The 19683-nt window shown below is 42.1% G+C and overlaps 1 protein-coding gene across 1 annotated transcript in view; it reads right to left on the reverse strand.

Moving 5' to 3' along the window:
* T265_15672 (hypothetical protein) overlaps positions 1 to 19153 on the reverse strand; it is a gene marked incomplete at both ends in the record, with an annotated part of 38848 nt that extends 19695 nt beyond the window's left edge. Inside the window, 3 exons of the mRNA XM_009178916.1 lie at positions 5521 to 5630; positions 10020 to 10238; positions 19008 to 19153. Coding sequence (XP_009177180.1) covers positions 5521 to 5630; positions 10020 to 10238; positions 19008 to 19153 — 475 coding nt within the window. The remainder of the gene's footprint in view (positions 1 to 5520; positions 5631 to 10019; positions 10239 to 19007) is intronic.
* Positions 19154 to 19683: the final 530 nt, after the last annotated feature.

A 19683-nucleotide genomic window follows, 5' to 3' on the forward strand; every position in this document is an offset into this window, starting at 1 on the left:
CTGTTTAGGACCTTTCCTTAGATGATTAAGGTCCGCCGCGACAAGTTTAGTTCTATCCTTCTATTTTAACAGTTGCAGGTGCATTCTCTTTCCATCGCAGTGTAGTATTTTTTTACTGCTAGTGTATTGCGGTCAGTCATGGTGATGGTGGTGATGTTTACCAAAAGGGATATAGATGCATGCGCAAAAAAACAATGCTAAATGCGTTTGTTCTGATGACAGCAGAGAACCATGAGCGATGAACGGACATAGTCTGCGCATTCATTCTCAAGTACAATGGCATACAGATTTATAGCAGTAAGCGACGACGCATGGAAACAGGGTTTTGAATGATGTTGATGCAACATCAGTCTGGAATGTGTTCACACGATAGCTCCCGAAAAGGAGGAATTCACCTAGGTTTAAAAACCCGTGTCCTTCAGCTAGCGAAATAAAGCGTTGCAATCACCATCATCATGATAACCGACAACATATGAGCGGCCGACACTAAATCTTCTCTGCCGTACAACCCTTATTTGTTGGAAATCCTTATTCTCAAAGAAAGAACAGGAGGGGATGAGGAATGGATTTAGTTCTAACCTACCACCCTATCGACCTGCCTGCACCTCCAGACACTCTGGAAGGAAACTGACAACAAAAACACCATTGACATTGGTTAGAGCCTATATCTTGCGATGTATTCAACCGAGAACAATGAAGATCATTCGAATCCACGCTGGAAGGCAATTTGGTCCCGAATAGAACACATGGTTGGCGGAAACTCGGTCAGCAGAATCAATTTCTCCTTGGAATACCAAAATCCGGAATCGCTTGTAAGTATGGCGTCCTACTATCGCCTGACGGTTTACACAGGTGTGGTGAAAGCAACTGCCACGACGTAGGAATCCCACTTAGTGCTCTCGAATCACTGCTTCACGGGTCACCATAAGGCAACAAATGACAAGTGACTTCAAGGGTCTCGTGATAAATGGAGTCAAATTGATCCTTCCGTAAGTGCGGTACTCATTACGTGCCCCCTTGGTGAAAGTGGGCACTATATCTATTTTCTCCAGTTGTCTGAAACAGTCTTCTTTTTTTTGAATGCAAGCAAGTAGATCAGACAAGCACCAGACTAGGATTTCACTCCTACCCGAACCAAAAGCCCGGTGATACTTCAGAGAAGGTGTGCAGTCAGAAACCTCTGAGGTTGTGGAGGGTTTCAGGTCCACCAGCAAAGGTTACAGTGCAACTGGACTATGTGGCAGCAGGTAGTCATGAGATTCGTTGTTCAACGTGCTTGAACCAGCAACTGGGAATGTTTTTTTAGTCACTTTAGCTAACAGGTGGTTTTTCTAAACTGGTCATACCGATCAGCCAGAATTATATTCAGATACTCCAAGCATACTTCACACTTTCCACTTCCATAATCTTCCAACTGCACAGGATTCACGGTCATGGAATTCGTATTTGACGGTGTCAGAGCAAGGGTCCGTTGGAGGTTAGGCAAACAAAGCTCAAATTCCCACTTGCTTTATCACATCACGGATGTTGCCTAGAAAAACCGCACAGGAGCGACTATTAAATGGGCATCCAGTTAAGCACGAGCTCTTACATCTGATAACTTAGAACCACACTTAACCGCACACATCCCCTCACATCAACCTTTGTATCGCCAGAGCTGCGCAGTTGAATGTGACTGGAAGGTGATGGACAGTTGGCTCAAGGACTGCCCTCAAAGCCTAGATGTCGGTTTCAAGCGAGTCCAGCGTATGGACAAGAGCAGTTTGTTGTCCTGTTTGCTTTAGAGTGTGAACATTAAAAGCAACCAAATCAATAGGGTTTCGAGGCTTAGAGATTGATTTTGAGATACCTTAGTATGCCATTATCAAATGTCTTGGCCGAGAAGGATGAAAGGCTAACGGGGTCTTCAGTTCTAAAGGATGAGCCTACAAGGAGAACACCATTACTTGGGTGAAGGGGAGAAGAAAATGTATGTGGAAGAGAAAGAAAGGAGGTGTCACCAGTTATGTTTTTCCTCACGGCCCTGGTGTGTGCAGCAAGTAAGGTGATCGGGCTGATGATATCAGGCGAGGGCCGACATGGCATGACAGAAAGTTTTGTTGTGGGGATTACTGTTGTAGACTGGCTTGGATACTACCAAAGCGTCTAAACTTGGATAGAAGAGGGGATGGATATCTCAATCAAAGCAGTTGACTCAGAAGCCTGTATGTAAGGTAGTGGTGTCCGGAAGGGAATGAGGAAGCTTCAAATTATTTTCCCCACACTTTTGATCTCCATCCTGCAGACTGTGTTTGTCAGAAATCTAACCATTGACGAGCCTGGTGTGAGAGACCTTGCACGTTTTACACGCAGTAAATCCCAGCGGGTCCAGGAGACACAAATCGTCACACCACGGCACCTGATAGAATAGACCTCTCAACGATCTCAGGCGAATAGCATAGCTGTGTAGTATTTCTATAAATGTGGCTACCTTAACTCTAGAACAGCAGGCAGGAGCCTATCATTAAGCTTACACAGAAGATACATCGTCTGCGCAGGGTAAGAGGGGCAATCCTCTTCTATGACTTGCTTTCATACAGCATTTAAATGGCATCTCATGTCTCCTGCGTGAGCAGCTTTTAGAAGACCCTTCAAAATGCCGGCTTGATTAGTCCCTTTACAATCCATGTTTGCAGGCTACTAGCCAAACTCCGCTAGCGAATCGATGGCCACCTAACGAACAGCCAATAAACGCTTTGTTTGTATTCGAACACATTTGCACAACCAGCAAATACACACCTTCGACGCTTGTTTTGTAATTCTCTTACAAGATCATACAAACTACATTCAAAAGTATGGGATAATCTTCTCCCCAAATAAACGTGTTATATTGCAAAAACAATTTTGAGAACATTTGAAATTTTCTCTGCACTCGTCAGTAAAATAAAGCTGGCGCTGTAAAGCTGTAAAGCTGTAAAGCTGGCGCGGATGTACTGTTTGGGAACAAATTAGTTGCCGTAGCCATTCTGACTGTTTCCATAAATTCATATGACATTACTCACTCATAAGAAAATTCGAATATTATCGCTGAGACATGCTTTGAATATAGGTTCACGAACAAAATGTGGACTGAATCACCGCATAACTTTACTGCATAATATATGCTGATATAGCGGGTAAGATGCTCTGGTTGGCAGGATTCTGTTGCGTAAACCAGCACGTACCTTTTGGGCAGGCTAAAGTGAATACAGTCCAAAAAGATAAAATTCTACCTCCGTTTTTTCAAAGAATATGATAAGCGAACATTTTTTGTGTTTCATGGTTTTCAAGACAAAAAAGGTTAAAAGTTATTCCCGGTAGCCTCATAAAGACGGAAACTATCAGTTCACTGTTCTCTGGAATGGCAGGTGCCTTGTCAGATTCTATTGTCAGCAAGTCAAATCTAAACTTTGAAAATGTAGATTGGCCGCCGTCGTTGGCAATTCCGAGTTGCACTGAGTCCCCGAGTTGGTTCATAGCAGCAAAGTGGGGTCATGCAGTGAACACAACTTACCACCGATACTTAATTCAGCGCTCATGGTTGACTAAAATAGCAACTGGTGACACGAAATTAACTTGAAAGTGAGCGCATTTTGCCTGTTGCGTGCAATCTGGCGTTCAAGCGCGATATAAGCTTGATGGTAAATCGGGAAACGCGCTTACCTCATGAACCTCAAGAAGGATGAAAAAGATGGCGGGCTGTCGAAGGGTTTTTGGCAAGCTTATGAGTAGTACATAACGTCCATACAATGTATCGCGATATCTCGAATATTGGGCCGACTGAAACATGAGGCTCTTTTTATACAAAATTTGGTGGAAGTATATCACAAACGATAGCTTCCTCTAAGATTCAGTTAATTTTTTAAGCAAATTCAAATTGTCGGTGTTTTTGTTGATAAAATGCCCATCTGAATACAAATAAATAAAAGCTAATGTTCAAACGAATCAGAAACCAAACATTTTGAATTTATATGTACTTGTCAACAAGCTTGAACTAGCTTTCGAGCTTCAAGGACGTCCAAAATGTTGATGAGTTCGCACACACTGAATACTCAACCAAAACTAATTTCACACTAGTCTGCTCGTTGTCACGTATATGTGCCCTAATGATCACTCAATTGTTTCTACTGGGAATAGCGTACGTGAAAACGGAAGGTCTTTACCGATAGTTTGTTGGACGATGTTGAGTTGTAGGCATGTAGAACGGATGTCGGCGAGGTTTGCAATATCCTTTGCATAAACTGAAAATGTGATGTCATCTGACTCTAAAAACAACTGTTTTTATCGATTGTGATGTTCACAGGCTCCACAGATGGACCGTCTGCGGAACCGGAAAACTGTTTTTTACCTGGAAATCAATGGACCTGATTGGGTCGACTACAGAACATCATCTAGTGGATTTGAAATTACCCAGAGCAGTGTCCCGTTGTTTGAGGATCTAGATATCGCTAATATTGCAATCATTCGAAGTTTGCAAATCCAGAATGATTTTTTATACCTCAAACCACGTTTTCGCAGGTGAGTTTGTGTAAAGTAACAAAAAACGTAAGAGTAACGTAATAGTGCATTTGTTTTCGGCAGTGAGGAAATATTAGTCGCTCGTGAATGTTTATTGGTTGTTATTGAAATACCAAGCTCTGTGGAAACATCAACAGCCACCTAATCAACAAACATTTTTTGTTAAGGGCCAAGATTCAGGTGAGGTTGCAAGACATCATCTGGTGTTTAGTCAGGATAGGGCTGCTACCAGTATAACGGTGATACTACTGATGGGGGAGCATGCGAGTAGTATGTTTTGTTCTTGTAAATTTGCTTTGCGTCTCTTGGAAAGGTAGATCTGTTGTAGAGAGTGGAGTCGCTTTGTAACATTTGCTTAGATTTGAGCAATGAGTGATAAGGGTCAATAAATATTCAGGAAGATTCCAGAAGACACGTTCAGGGGAATTTGGATGTCCAGTTTGTGTAATTAAGATGGCAAATAAAAGTTTTGCTTCCCTGTCCAATATTCTGTAACTGCTCAGTTGGCATTTTCTAATAAATAGCTCCGCAGCAAGGACCTTCTTCCTTTCACCAGTAGTTCAGTCAGCTGACGCTAAGATTATCCCGCAGTATCACTTTTTAAGATAACTAATCACCTTTTACTCGACCGTCTCTGAAGTCTGTGGCATCCTGTGAGTGTCAGTATTCAATGTTTTAATGAAGGCTTGAGGCAGTCACATGTCCTAAGGCATCAAAATAGTAAGACATTGCAAGTCACATATTGCAGTAACCGCTGTTTTTGATATTACCATTAATAATAGTATAAATCTTGCTAATGTGGATGAAAAACACCTGAAGAAGTTGACTGAACTTCTTTGTAATGACAAGAGGGAGGTGATAGGGGGATCAAAGGATAGGATAAGTGTGGGTTCTCCAGATACAAGTTCTTTTATGAGCACGATCACTCTCGAAGGAACAGTTGTGTTATACTCACTCACATGTTTAACAATTCGAGGGACTTACGTTGGTATTTATCTCCAAATATACTCTTGGCTACAGCGGTGCTCCCGAATTCACGAAATCGACTGATGACTGTGTCGTAGAACCAGTTGCAGCGCATGGCTCGATAGCCGCTGTTGAAAGAAGATAAAGGCACAATTGCACTCTTCATAAACAAGCTTTGAATTGGCTTTTGTCATCTGCTTGACCCCTCAATATGTGCTAGCCTAACCTGTCCTGCAATCAGTTCTGTAAACCATGTGTAAAATTGTAACGTTAGCACCGCCAGAGATTCGTTAAACCGTCGGGCACAAACATGGACTTCGGGGAGACAAAACCATCTATCAGTCATTCACGTTTGCCGAAGAATTCTCCTTCCATAAGCTTTCGTGACATAATGCCGACCTAATTAGAGTTTCCTCAACACTATTACTGGCTGTTTCTGTTGATAGAATAGTTTAGTCCTACATAGTTCATCCAGAAATTGTTGTATGTAGAGTCTCATTATCTCCTAGTACAGCTTACAGACAACATTCAATTAAACTTTTGCGGACTGGACCAGAGGGCAGTTTAGTGGATATCTTCGTCGTGTCAAAGAGAAAACATCAATATAAGCAGGCGGGTACAAAGTGCTCCGAATACAGCGAATATACAATCATTTGCAAACTAATTTGGTTTTCCGAGAGACTCACCTGGAACCCAGTTGAAGCTCTCGTTTGTGACGTTGCCTGAGAACATCAAAACCGAGAGATTTAGCTGGGTTCCCGGTGAGCCTCTTGAAAAACCAAATTAGATTGCAAATGAGTGTATATTCACTAATTTCCTACAATTTGGTTTCAAGTGGAACATACGGTTGACGGAGACCCGTCGACTGCGCCTACCTGATGAGCCCCAAGAAGGGCGAAACCGGTCGTGGGCTGTCGACGAATTTTCAGCAACCTTATGACTAGTACATTACAAATATATGCTTCGAGTGCAGTTTGCCAGTTTCATAGAAAAACTGGCGGTTCCGATTGGAAGTAGACATAACTTATTATAACTAAGTGGCTGATTTGCTTACCAGACTAAGCATTTTTCGACATAAGATTTATTACCAATCAGGGTGATCTAATCAGCGCGTAGTGGTGTTGCACCGCGTCGTGGTTTCGTGGTCCGTCGGTGTTATACCCTTGTACGCCGGCGTCTGTTGTTTGATTAGGCTTGATCGGTCAGCTGTTTAGTTTATTTGGTTAGTTGGCTGGCTCGTGTCATCTTCGGTCGGCATAAAAATGAACTTGAACCCTGAAGACTCCGATCCGTGTCTAGTAAATTTTGCTCCTTTGAATCCATGGAGAGAGTTTCTGTTTGTTCAATATTGTGTTTGCTGCATTCGATGCAGTTTATCTGGTCCAGGACCTTGTTTTGATTCCCTTATGTGACTTTGTCCTTCGGTCCCTCTTCGTAGCGCTTGGTTTGTGTTCAACCGTTTTCCCATGCTGCTGAAGTCATCCTGCGATTAGTTCGTAAATATGGCTGACATAGGAAAAGACTACCCGTGTACATGTTTTCCATTGTTCTGGTGACTGTCATCGACTCCACCAAGCTACCTACGATGATTTTTTTCCTGGATATCTATCTTTTCCGGCACCCCGTATAAGTGGGTTCATTCTTTCTTCGTAGCGTGGGCCTCTGCTGTCTACCATAGACCATGGATGTGACCATGCTTGTGTTTGATTCCTGTGTGCTTTGCTGCAATATACACAGGGGTCAAGTTTTCCATTGACGGTTCCTTGTAAAAGCAGGTCAGGAAGTGGCAATTCAGCGACCTCTTCGCCTTGGTGCTTATCCTGCCATCCCCCCCCCCAAAAAAAAGGGTTATCAATTATGTTATGTTCGTATTGTGTGGGGTTTTTTGCATAGTGGCGAAGGTATCATCCATCTGGGGAATTTGTAGTTTTGGACTGATCAGTGACAGAACAACACGTAGATCATAAGGTTGACGGAAACTCGGGGACTGCGGCTACCTGATGAGCCCCAAAAAGGGCGAAACCGGTCGTGGGCTTTCGAAGAGTTTTCAGCAACCTTGTGAGTAGTTTCCTTTATGAAAAAAACACGTTCTTCCCTTTACACGATAGTTTGGATGATGAATCTCGACACTGATGATCCCATTGAATTCCGTCCTTTTTTCTGGCACACTTGTCTGTCAAACCTGAGGTACGATGTCGTTCCAGGATTCAACAGTCTGTGTATGCTCGCTGGTTTATTCGTATTGGGTTGATTTTCTTGGTGAATTTGTTACTGACTGACGTGAAAAATCAGGTAACATGGAACTATAACGTGATATCATCGTTTCTCACGCTGATATTTCACAGGAGTTTTCCAATAATAAGGTTATGTGTTTAGATCCAGATGCTGGACGCTTTGATCCTTTCGAAGGACCTTTTTGCAGTTTGTACTCTGGGGTTCATGACAACGAACCGATTCAATAGAGTGGAGTTTGCCTTCAGTGGTATGTGGGATCCTGTGATCCTGATGTCAATGGTCTTCATTTTTTGCTGTTGATGAGTTGGTTCATTTGCCATTTGTAGTTTTCTAGATATTACAACGCCTTTGTGAGCTAAATTTGGATGGAGGTCCCGATCGATTGCGAAGTTGGTGGACATACCGGTGAGTAGTTCCTTGGTCTTCTCGATACACTCTGGTTTGTCTCGTCATTCGTCTGGTTGGTTGTCTTATCATTCGTCCAGGAACTACTGACAGTCGTATAACAAGGTCTGTATCGTTATGAGTTTTGACCGCTCCATCTTCCTGTTTTGAAGCAGTGCGTTTGACTTTGTTCCGGGCGGTCGTCGACACTGCACAATATCACTGCAGTTTGCATGTATGTGTGGATATATTCTACATCACGCGGCTCATTGTAATATAAAGAAGTTATAAACGACTGTAGGCACTGCAACTGTCAACGAAACACAGAATTTTATCCATGTGTTACGATGTGAAATGACACTCCTGTTTCCATTTCTAACCACGAAGCCCATGAAGCTTTTCTGGGGCTTTTTGCATCTGTGCAAATCAATTTAACGAAACCTCTAGAGATTCTACGCCATGCTTTGGTTGTGTGGAACATACAGATCATCCGGGACCAGTCTATTGATTTTTTAGAACCTCAGTCATTTGATAATGCTGTAGTAGTAATCCGTTGATTTTACATTCCTCGCCCCCAACTTTTTGGTTCTATTAGGTTTTTGGATGTGCACTTGTGTTTGATGCTTTTTGTGTTCATTGAGTAACTGCGTAGGTCCTAGTGACCCAGGTTGAACGGAGGCAAAGGTAGATGAACAATGTGTGGCAATTTATTTGAATAAAACTGTTCCCTCTCAACGTTAAAATAGTATTGATTCTGGTGAGTCTGCGTGACTATCTCAAACTCGTACGTTAATTGCGGAATCATTTTCTCAACTTAATCTCTCCTAAATGATCAGCATCGGTAAGAAAACTTGGAACTAGTGAGTGTACTGACGTCATGGAGTCACTGGCTCTTAAAACCGTGTTGAGTATTGATCAGCTGAGTGACAGATGAATGCACTCAAGCCATCAAACACAAGAGACTCACCTGTAAAATTCATGGGATCTGTAACTCTGGCGTGACGACAGAAGGATTCGTAGGCTAAGTACGTATGTGTCGCTTCTATTTTGACTGGCTTTGAAAACTATTGATTTCCTTATACACGTTCACACTGAACCACAGGATTCAATCAACATATGACACCCAGGCTGATAAGAAAATCGTAACGACTGTGTACAAAATCGATTCGCTGCCTTCAAAAGTCCTTTGTAGTTCCATTGTCATTTTGTTTTCCGCATGACCAGGCTAAATGCAGACGCCAATACAAGTTTTCGCGATGGTTCTACGACTTATCCGTTTGTGTGAGAGCCTTCAATCTAAACTTTCTGCTCTCACTATACCATAAACCCCATCACATCATCCGTACCCAGTTTCGATGCACTACCGTAGATCACTCGTCGTTTAGCCCACAAATAACCGAGCCGCAAACATGACTTAACAGCACGAAATCTCGGAAAGTAGAAAGCTCATCTCTCTCCCAGTTTTGAACGATGTCAACGGAAGACAAGACATTTTCTCCAACATAAACAGTGGAGAGTATTGTCGGGATGATAAGAAACGATTGACTGCTCCGGGTCCGATCCCGTCCAATGATCACAAAACTTGTGCTTTTGTACGGTTAAGACAACATTTTCTAGTTTCACTTTACACGAACATCCTATCAAAACCGTCCTAGCATCCAATCTAGGTCTATTTGAGGGCCTTAAAACCGTACTCACACGACGATGAGAATTTTTTTAACTTTAATTCTTCATGGATCGAAGTTTTTGTTCGCCCTAGATCGCGTCAATCGGCACATTCCACTTCTAGGGAATCACACCAACCAATTTCGTGCTTCTTTAAGGCAGTTGATCACCGAACACGCGAAAATTTATGGTACACTACTCATAAAGATTTATTTGTCTCGAAAGTCACTTACGTTTCTCGCAGACAGAGCCTGCAAAGCGGTCCGTTTACTTCGGTCACTGTCTCTGAACAACGCCGACAAATCTGACGTCCGCAATTCTTGCATTGCATCCGGGGATTGATCAGCAGAATAAATTTCTGACCGCACAATAAACAATTGTAACTTTCAGCAAGCGCCTGACTTTTGGCTGCTACCTCACGATCACGTCTGAGCAGGCTCGTGCGATACCGTCTGCCATTGCATTCCGGATGAAATTGGAGAGTGGGATAAGGTGGGATCAGGTAAAAGTCTAGAAAATCCCACTATGGCGAGACAAATTCAGTAATTTACTATTCACAAGGATCCTTTCACAACGATTGTCGATGTAAGAAGGATGCTTTGAGTGCAAGTACAGAAGAAAACTTAGACCTTTGCTGTCATATAAATAACGTTCTGATATTGGCGAAATAGCGGTAGTGATTGAAAATTATATTTCCGAGGTTTGAACAATGATCTGGTTGAATTGTTATCCAGATTACACTAACCCCAAGAAAAAACGCCTCAGAAACCGCTTGAAAGGTGGAGGGGAGAGCGAGTATCCACTACTGATGGTATGTTTAGTAAAAGGATGTATAAATTTTTGAACGATCAGAATAAGATGACGTATGCCCAGGGCGTTAAGGCAAATAACTCGGTTAAATACAACATGCAAAGACATTGTCCGATTAGAAATAAACAGCATAACGCTTGCTTCTACAAGTTAATGTCATGTTGAGTGTATCTTTCACTTACATGCAGGCAGACGCACGAAGACTTGAAACAGCCCTCTGTCAATTACGTGACTTAACTATTTGTTTCCCTATTCCTCAGGCTAATTCATCACCCTTCCGGTGACTGCTCAAGTTTCAAGCCTGAACTGTTCTATTTTATACAAACTCGACTCTATATCAACCGCTTTTTTATAATCGATTTGTTCACATCCATTTCTGGGCTTGTTGTTGAACTGAACAACATTTTTCCCGTTTAATTTGTCCGATAGCACACTACCCTTCGTGTGCCATCCTGTGTTGCCAACTGCACAAGGTTCAATCTAACCGTAAGTCTTTCTTTAATTCTCCTCATGATTTACTGTTAATTTCTTATAGAACCATGGTCTACCTATCTATACTGTCTGCCCAAGTCCAGTTCAATATATTACTCACTGTTCAATTGCGACTACCGAACAAACGCAGGTGGAGTTCTTAGAATCTGGTTTGGCCGCAATTATTACTGACCGTCCGTTGGTGAATTAGACTGCACGTTACCTGTCAGATGGGACACCTAGGCTAATCAACCAATTCCTTGCTTTGAGATCACGGCCTTAGCACAGGATACTACACCCTCCTTCATTTGATTACGTTGAATATTTTTCAGCTACTACAATGAGTAATTCACAAGGTCTGTTGTCTCATATAGGGCAATATATTATCCACTATTAGCGTGCCCATCGAGTCCCTTTTTCACCAACTAAAAAAGTTAGACGCGGGGACACTGAAGACATTTTTTCGTGCCAAATTTGGAATGGCAACTGTTAATAACAAAGTTATTAGTCCCTCTGTAACCTCAATAAACCACAAGTCTACTGAAGACACCTTGTCAGAACAAAGTGAAAAAAATGGATTTCCGCTAAATAATGTGACAAATTGTGCACTGCATGCTCTGCAAATCAGATGAATGACAGTGACAGGACCACACTCATGAAATCATCATTTTGTGTTAAGCAGAGCAAATGAATAACATAGGCATTTCTCATCGACTTCATATCTGTGTTTTAAGTCAACCAGTTCGGAAGGCGTACACTGTTGAACAATCATTAGGACCCCTTGCATCGACGTGTTGCTATGCTGAGCCGTTGCAACACGTGGTCCGGTCTGCTCTGGAAAGAGGGACAACCGGAAGATTTTGCGAGTAATTTCCACGTCCCTCGGTTGTTTCCCATTGATTTATTCGACCTCGCGAATCAACGCCCAAACAGATAAAATCATATCGCTATTCTAGGGATGACACACCAGTTCTTCAGAGCAATTCACTAGAAACTCCTCGTCACTGGATCTCGTTCATCACTCTATCATTCTCTCATTATTCATGTTCAGTGCATTCTATAGGTTAGTTAAGGAAAATTTACGTATTCTGAAGACCGTGTACGCAACTTCAGTTTGCAGAAGCCACAGAGTTTAGTGACCATTTCAAATCTTCACCATAAGCGCAGCGCTGCACTTTATCCCTTCTTTTAACGCCCCACTGTTGTAGACAAAATCATGAACCTGATCCCAGCTTCATACGTTGACTTGTTCCAGTTTTTTCTATAAGAAATGCTTTACAAACAAGTCCCGATTGAGGTCTCGTACTCGTGCATTCAAAGCCCGCATTAATAAATCATGAAATATTAGAAATCACAAGGATCAGGTTGTGTTAGAGAAAAGCAATTTTCGACAAGTCACTCATAATCGGCAGATTGAACTTAAATGCTTAGGATATTTAAGGGCGTCTAGGTACCAACCCTACACCGTTAAGATAAAAATACTCCGAGTGTATCGACAGAAACATCATTGCTAGTCAAGATAGTCGCCATGGTGGGCCACGTTTTCCCGGTTGATTGTTTCTTTTGCATTCCACTTGATCAGAATTTATAACAGAGCAGTAAAAACAGTCGGTCGGTCTGTTCACCGAGGCAAAAAGAGAATGAGGCAATAATGTCCCGCCACGTTTTCCCGGTTGATTGTTTCTTTTACAGTCCACTTGATCAGAATTTGTAACAGAGCAGTAAAAACAGTCGATCGGTCTGTCCACCGAAGCAAAAAGATAATAGGCAATAATGTCCAGTCCTGCTCGATCAAGCATGGTGCTATGTCAGAACAGCGGTCTACGCATGAGCGTGCAGATGAATGACAGAAAGAAATGTAAATTTGGAATAAAATTTTACACAATTGCAAAAATGATACTTCAGAACGAGAATCGCTGACTCTGATGACCAGAAGGTGAGCCAAAACAACATCTGTACCAGTTTTTTTAGTCTACAATCGACGCTGAAAACTAAAAATATATTTGTGGCGACGGATCTTCCATACCTGACCCAGAATGCTTCACAACTAGACAAATTTGAGAGGATTTTGAAGAACAACAGTTGACCAATGCCACCAGCTGAACACTGGAGGTTACCTGTATCAATAAAACTAAGGAGAGTTATGTAAAATATCTACATCTATTTGACAAGTCCAATGAGACAGAGCTGTCCAGGTTAATGGTCACTCTCGTTAGGAAGTCACGCACCGTTTGGTTTCAATGCGGTTTGACGCTACAACCAAATCATTTTGCTGAATACTCGCATAGACTCAAAGCATGCGTGCTTCATAGGATGAATAAAAAACTCTTGTCTGTGCAGAAAGGCAATTCAGAGTGACTCAAGTCATATGATACCTAAGAACACCAACAACCTTCAATAAGTCACGACGTGTATTCATTTGCATACGATTTCGGTATTTACGGCAGACTCAACTGAATCTCAGCTGATCGTCTCATTTATGACATTCTTCAGCTACCTGCCTATCTGATAATTTCCAGAAAGAAAGAAACCGGTTATGGGCTGTCGGGGAGCTTTGAGAAACCTTTTGAGCAGTTCAGTTCATTGCATTTGGTCTGCTTGGATTCGCTTATAAAGTAACTCATGCTTCATTCGATAATTTACTGACTACCTGGAATGTGCATCCTTGACCTCCGCCAATGCATTTTCAAAACCTCGTTCACCTCGGAGAAGATCTTCCAGCTCCAATATTCTTTTGATGCCCGGATGTCACGCAACCCGAAGGGAGCACGAAGGCTGAAATACGGCCAGGTTGCCCAATCTTAGGCAGAAGAAGTCGATATGCAGAGGTTGAGCCCGAACCATGGACGTTTCCGTCAATACATTTACGCCTCAACCACTAATCTTGCTTTAGTTCTTAATTCACTTTTGAAGTCGATATGCAGAGGTTGAGCCCGAACCCTGGAAGTTCCGGTCAATAGATTTACGCCTCAACCACTAATCTTCCTCGAGCTCCTAATTCACTTTTTGATCCAATGAGCTGAGTAGTCCATTCGTTTTGTCGATTCACCCGTTTACCCGCTCTTGCTCTTTTAGAAAGTTCTCATTCATGAAAACATCCTAGTGGAATCTCATGTGATAGAGGGTGCATCTCACGCTGTTCCTTATAACTTATCGCAATTTGATGCTCTGAAATATGCTGCTTTTCTGCTATACGGGAACAAAGTTACTAAAGTCTATATCGGTTTATGAGTGTCCCCAAATGTCACGTCATTTTATTGTTGGCTTGAAAGCCAGAGTGTTGCAGTGTTCTTCAAGATCCTCATGAACACCGACCCGTAACTGGTCTGAGGATAGTTTCAACTTATAGCAAAACTTATGTACGTGTATTTCGTGTATTTTTTCCAGAAAACCAGTTTTTGAAGACTACAAGTGGCTAATGGGCATGTATGCCAATACAGGTTTAGGAGTACTTTCGGTTGCGCATTATTGATAAGCTTCATGATATAAAAATGCCTTTTGATAGACAAGGGGTTGTGGATCCTTTCATGCAGCAAATCCCGAATGACGCTAATGATCACGTCTATTGGCATATTACTGAAAGGATTAACGTTAGAAAAGCTGTGGCTTTGTTTTTGATGCCGTACTATTTCAGTGGGCTCAAAATCCAAAACTGGCCCTGGAAATAAAAATACACGGCCTAGATTTAGGACATTCTCCGACTCCACAAAGTTCCAGCCATTAAAAGCGTTATTACGGCCCTGTAAATCCATTACTTTTGAATAGCCTCTTCGAATTTACACCTTAGAAGGGAAAACTCATTCCACATGTGGCGGCAAATTTCGGGTAGCGCTACGGAATAGGATTAACGAATCCTCCAGCCCGACTAATTTTAGAAGGATTTTATCCTTTTCGACAAATACACTTACTTGTACACCAACTTGGTTGCGACAAAAGAATTTAACCCCAACTGAAATTCTCGTTTATGATATTACGCAACTGCCTGCCTCACAGCCTGCCCACCTGATTAGCCTTATGAAGAGCAAAATCGGTCGTCAGCTGCCTACGTATCTTCAAAAACATTATGAGTAGGTTCCTCCATGAAAATATACTTCGATATCCCGAATATTGTATCAACTGTAACATGAGGAGACCCGATGCAGCACGTTCAGCTAGGATTCAGATAAGTCTCTGGTTGAAACCAGAAATGGTATGTTAATTTCGTGCAATTTAGGCACCGTTAGAACACAAGTTTGGCGGAAATTCCGGGAGTTCGTTTGCAAGATGAGTCACAGGAAGCACAAAACGGATTTTGGGCTGTCAAAGCGTTTTCATCAACTTTATGAATGGCTTCTTTCATTTTTTGTTTCAGTGGGTAATATTTCTTGAACTCAAAAGACCTCACCCATAACACATCGGCCTTGGACTTGGGTATTTTAAGGCGCTTACATCTTTTGTTTCAGTGGGTAATATTTCCTGAACTCAAAAGAGCTCACCCACAATAAATCGGCCCTGGACATGGGTACTTTCATTGAAGGCGCTTACGGATGATGTAGGTTTATTGGGCTAATGGGCTCATCTGATTTTTCTTGATACTTCGTCTTTATTGATATCTCCAGTTCCTGTACCCGCACGATTTCCGTTGCAGCAGAACAAATTGATATACCCTGCCACACGTCAAGCAAAACTGTGGACATTCCCCAATAACTGAACTGTCATCTGCAGTAACAAATTGAGAGTATTGGCCAAAAATTTCACATGGTACACGTAAGTAGTTGAGCTAATTGTCTGAATTAACTTCTGGACCAGCTGTAACTGAGTTCGAAATATGAGTGCATTTCAACCATCTCAGACAGCGTGAGCTTTTTCCTCGGAGGGATTAAATGGTGTACAGAACATGACTTCTATGGATGATTTTGCAGGATCCAGTAATATCAACAACATTGCGAGGAGACTGATCATAAAAACAGCAAACGGTAACACTCAGGGTACGAGAAGAACAAATGAAGCGCTCAATTTTCGATGTCTCAATTCAAATTAGATCCCTAATTAGGGATGACGCTCAGTTCGAGCCTTCAATAAAAGTATCGATCACGTCCATGTTCACAGTTCGCCAGACACCGTGTATCCGACGTCTTGTTACAGTGGACAAAAGGCGGTTGGATGATGCAACAACGAAGGATGGAGAAAGACAGGCTAGCTTTGGTGTAAGAAGAGAACAGTGATTCGAATGTAAAAGTTACCTGGCGAGACAAGTTAGCAGTGGACAGTCGGTGAAGGGGAAAAGTAATGTACATCGGAACAGCTTGAACGAAATTGCCATCCATATACCGCCACATATCTCGACATCGAACACAAACACGCAGTTTTCGGAAGAAAGTGGAATAATTGTCTACATGAATAGAAGGAAAGCTACCGGACATCGATTTTTGTACATTTAATCGGAGAAATTACTACTTCTAGCGTTCAACTAATGGTTGAATGTTCGAAAATTACCATCGTGGCCTGATGGATCAGTGGTTAGATCTCGAATTTACTGACCAGAATGTCCGTGGTTCGAACCCCACCTCTGCTTCCCTATTTTGCTTGTCAAGGCTTGGGTAAACTGACAGTATCCTAGCTCTCGTGCTTCCTTCTGGTGACATAGCAGTTAGGCACCAAAAAGGTGTTACAACTGGACCATTTTTTATCGGATTTCACTACCTAACGACTGTCGTCGTAAAAGACGGGTCTGAAACTGGAGATGGTGTTGACAAAAGATTAAATGATTGATGAGGGATTTTGGGCGGCCGAATCGATAAATTTAAAAACGGATTGGTAACAAGAGGCGAGCATAGCGAATGAAGATTTCATATATATGTAGAACACGGAAGGTTTCACTGCTCCCGTACGAAACTACGACAAGCACACAGCAACAAAACTTAACTGTTCGAGGAAAATACACAAAAATTCTTATTAGGCCCGACTTATCCACTTATCTCCTCAAAACGATGGAGCGTAGTAATTCGCTTTCTTATGCGAGTTACATACCAGTTTAGCGAAATGCACTCATTCGCAAACAAATTTGGGTTTCGCGGTTGAATGTGCTTCAGCAGGTCGCTTCATGTTTCAGTTGGTGCGATATTTAAGATATCGCGATACATGTATAGACATGATAAGTTTTTCAAAGAATTTTCAGCAACCTTATGAGTAATATATTGCGAATATACCAGTCTGTTTTTTTCAGTGAAGAAAGATGTCGTCGAAGTGTGGAGAACGTCGGTAGCTCAGGTGGCGAAGACGGTAGTTGTGGTGCAAAAACCGATCCGCCGCCATCCTTCATATCTCCCAAACAACACACTGATGATATCTATTTGGTTGATGATGGAACGTTTGCAATCAAATTGCCAAGTTCGGCGAACAAACCGTCGACCGTATCCTCCTAAATGCGTCGTCAATTTTGGTTGCGGTAGTTTGAACTGTTTTTTGGTTGGTTTGGCGGAAAATAAAATGCGCTTACGACAACAAGAATAGAAACGAGTTTGTGACGTTTTGAGATGGAATGAAGTCTATCATTCTGAGAGATAGGTATCGAGACATGTTATCCACAGTTCACCAGTTCATGGGTGAAAAATTGAGGCAAAGTGCCCGACAAACCCATCACCGCTATCCCTCAGAAAGGTTCCCCTGATGCGAACGTTCACAACTCAGAGAGTAGTAAAAACGCGGGTAACTTAATTACCAATAACTAAAAATCATTGAACTTCCTAGTAATTAAAAGCGGTTATGGCGTCAGGGAATATCAAGAGGCAGTCGGTAAATTTGTATTGATTAGCAATCGTCTGGCAATGAAATTAGGCTGTTTATGAGGTTGCAGAGGCCTTCTCAACAGCTCACAGTCAGATCTTCCTTCCGTAGAGGGCATCAGATAGGCGTAATCCCCCAAGTTTAATAAACAATTTGTTTCACTGGAACCCTCGGCACTCAAGTGGTGAAATACACTCATTTGTAAATCAAATTCATGCCACTTCCGGATTCAACTGAATCCTAGCTGAATCTCAGCTGAAGAACGTCGTAAATATGACATTCAGCTGGGTTTCAACTGAGTCTGTCAGTGCATTTGACCACTTGCTGAGTGGTGGTGGAAGCGATATATGCTTCAAAAAGGATGAGAGTGGTAGTTATTTGTCGGAGAGCTCTCAGCAGCCTTAGTGTTTTATGTCAGAAGAAATATACTTCGTTATCTTGAATACCGTCCAAATGTAATCTGAGGTAACCAGCTGAAAATACCGCGTTCCGGTTGAGTTTCGTACTATAACATCAATTTAGTTTGCAAACGAGTGTATTCATCATTCGACAGATTTTTTAAAGTGTTCAGAGATCATCCGGGTGGGGTTGCTTGTCAGTTTTTGGAAGGTGAACATATCGATGTCTAGCGACCACACCTACACTTGTCAGTAAACAACAAGCGGTTTTTTAGAGAACTGACACACTGTATGTTTTCAAAGGGGGACTCAGATTTATCCCGCCTGATTTCTCGTTCAGGACGTTCTTCAAGTGGCCTCTAAAGATTTTCCGTCAAACTGTTGGATAGTATGCTTCATCTGAAACAGCTTTTCTTCCAGTGCATCATGCAGAACGGTATGCGTACATCAGGATTCGTGTGAAAATATTTGAAATTCCGAAATAAAAGCCCAGACAGGACTTATCCACAAAGTTTCCTCTCTCGGTAGCAAAATAATTCTCGATTACCTGGTACTCAGCACCACAGGATTCTGGTTCTCCCATTCAAGTCTACGCGTCAGGACTGGTCGTTACGTGGCCCACATATGTCCAAGAATTCAAAGAAAACCAGATACAAGCCTTGCGAATGAAAGTGAACACCTACACAATATTCAACAATCTTACTTGGCAAATAATTTACATAGTCAACTGTCACATGTTTTTTTTTGAGAAACACACACTGAAAAATAGCAACTCACTTCAAGCGTTCCTTCTCTACAACTCTAACTTGTAAATCTCGCTGTACTACGTTCAAGACTTTGGCCCTTTCTTCTTCACTCAAATGACTCAAGTCAATCTTGCTGATGGCCCGCTCCAGAGAGGAACTTTTTTGCGAGGGTAGCATGTTGACCTGCCGAACTTTGTTGACCTGACGAGATACAGATCCACGTGAGTAGGGAGATGAGCCAGATATGCTACTCTTCCTAGCATAAGGATCTGTGGTAGAGAAAGACGGAATGAAGTTGGGAAGAGGGAACGAGTTTGAACTCAATCATGATTATGAAGTGAATCATTCTTGCATCGCACAAGATGTGCAACGCTTCAAATTCATTCATTTATTACTACTGTGGCAAATTTGGTGAACAAAACGGGTTTAAAATTCTATGCAAACCAGACGTTCAGTACAGAATATTTGAATATAAAACGGACAGATAGCCTACTGTTTGAACTGGAAATGTTTTTCACTGTGTATGAAAGCATCTTTGACATTTGTGCATGGAATTAGGGTAGCTTCACATTGTGCAGACGCAGGTTTCAAAAGATACTCCTAAAACAGGGTTGGTTATTCCAGGAGTGGTATCTATTCGGTTCGGAGCGAAAAATGGTGAAATCCGAATCTGTACACAAGAACATCGCTTCGCGTTACACCCGCCT

The sequence above is a fragment of the Opisthorchis viverrini genome (genome assembly GCF_000715545.1).
Source record: "Opisthorchis viverrini unplaced genomic scaffold opera_v5_717, whole genome shotgun sequence".
Taxonomy (NCBI): Eukaryota; Metazoa; Platyhelminthes; class Trematoda; order Opisthorchiida; family Opisthorchiidae; genus Opisthorchis; species Opisthorchis viverrini.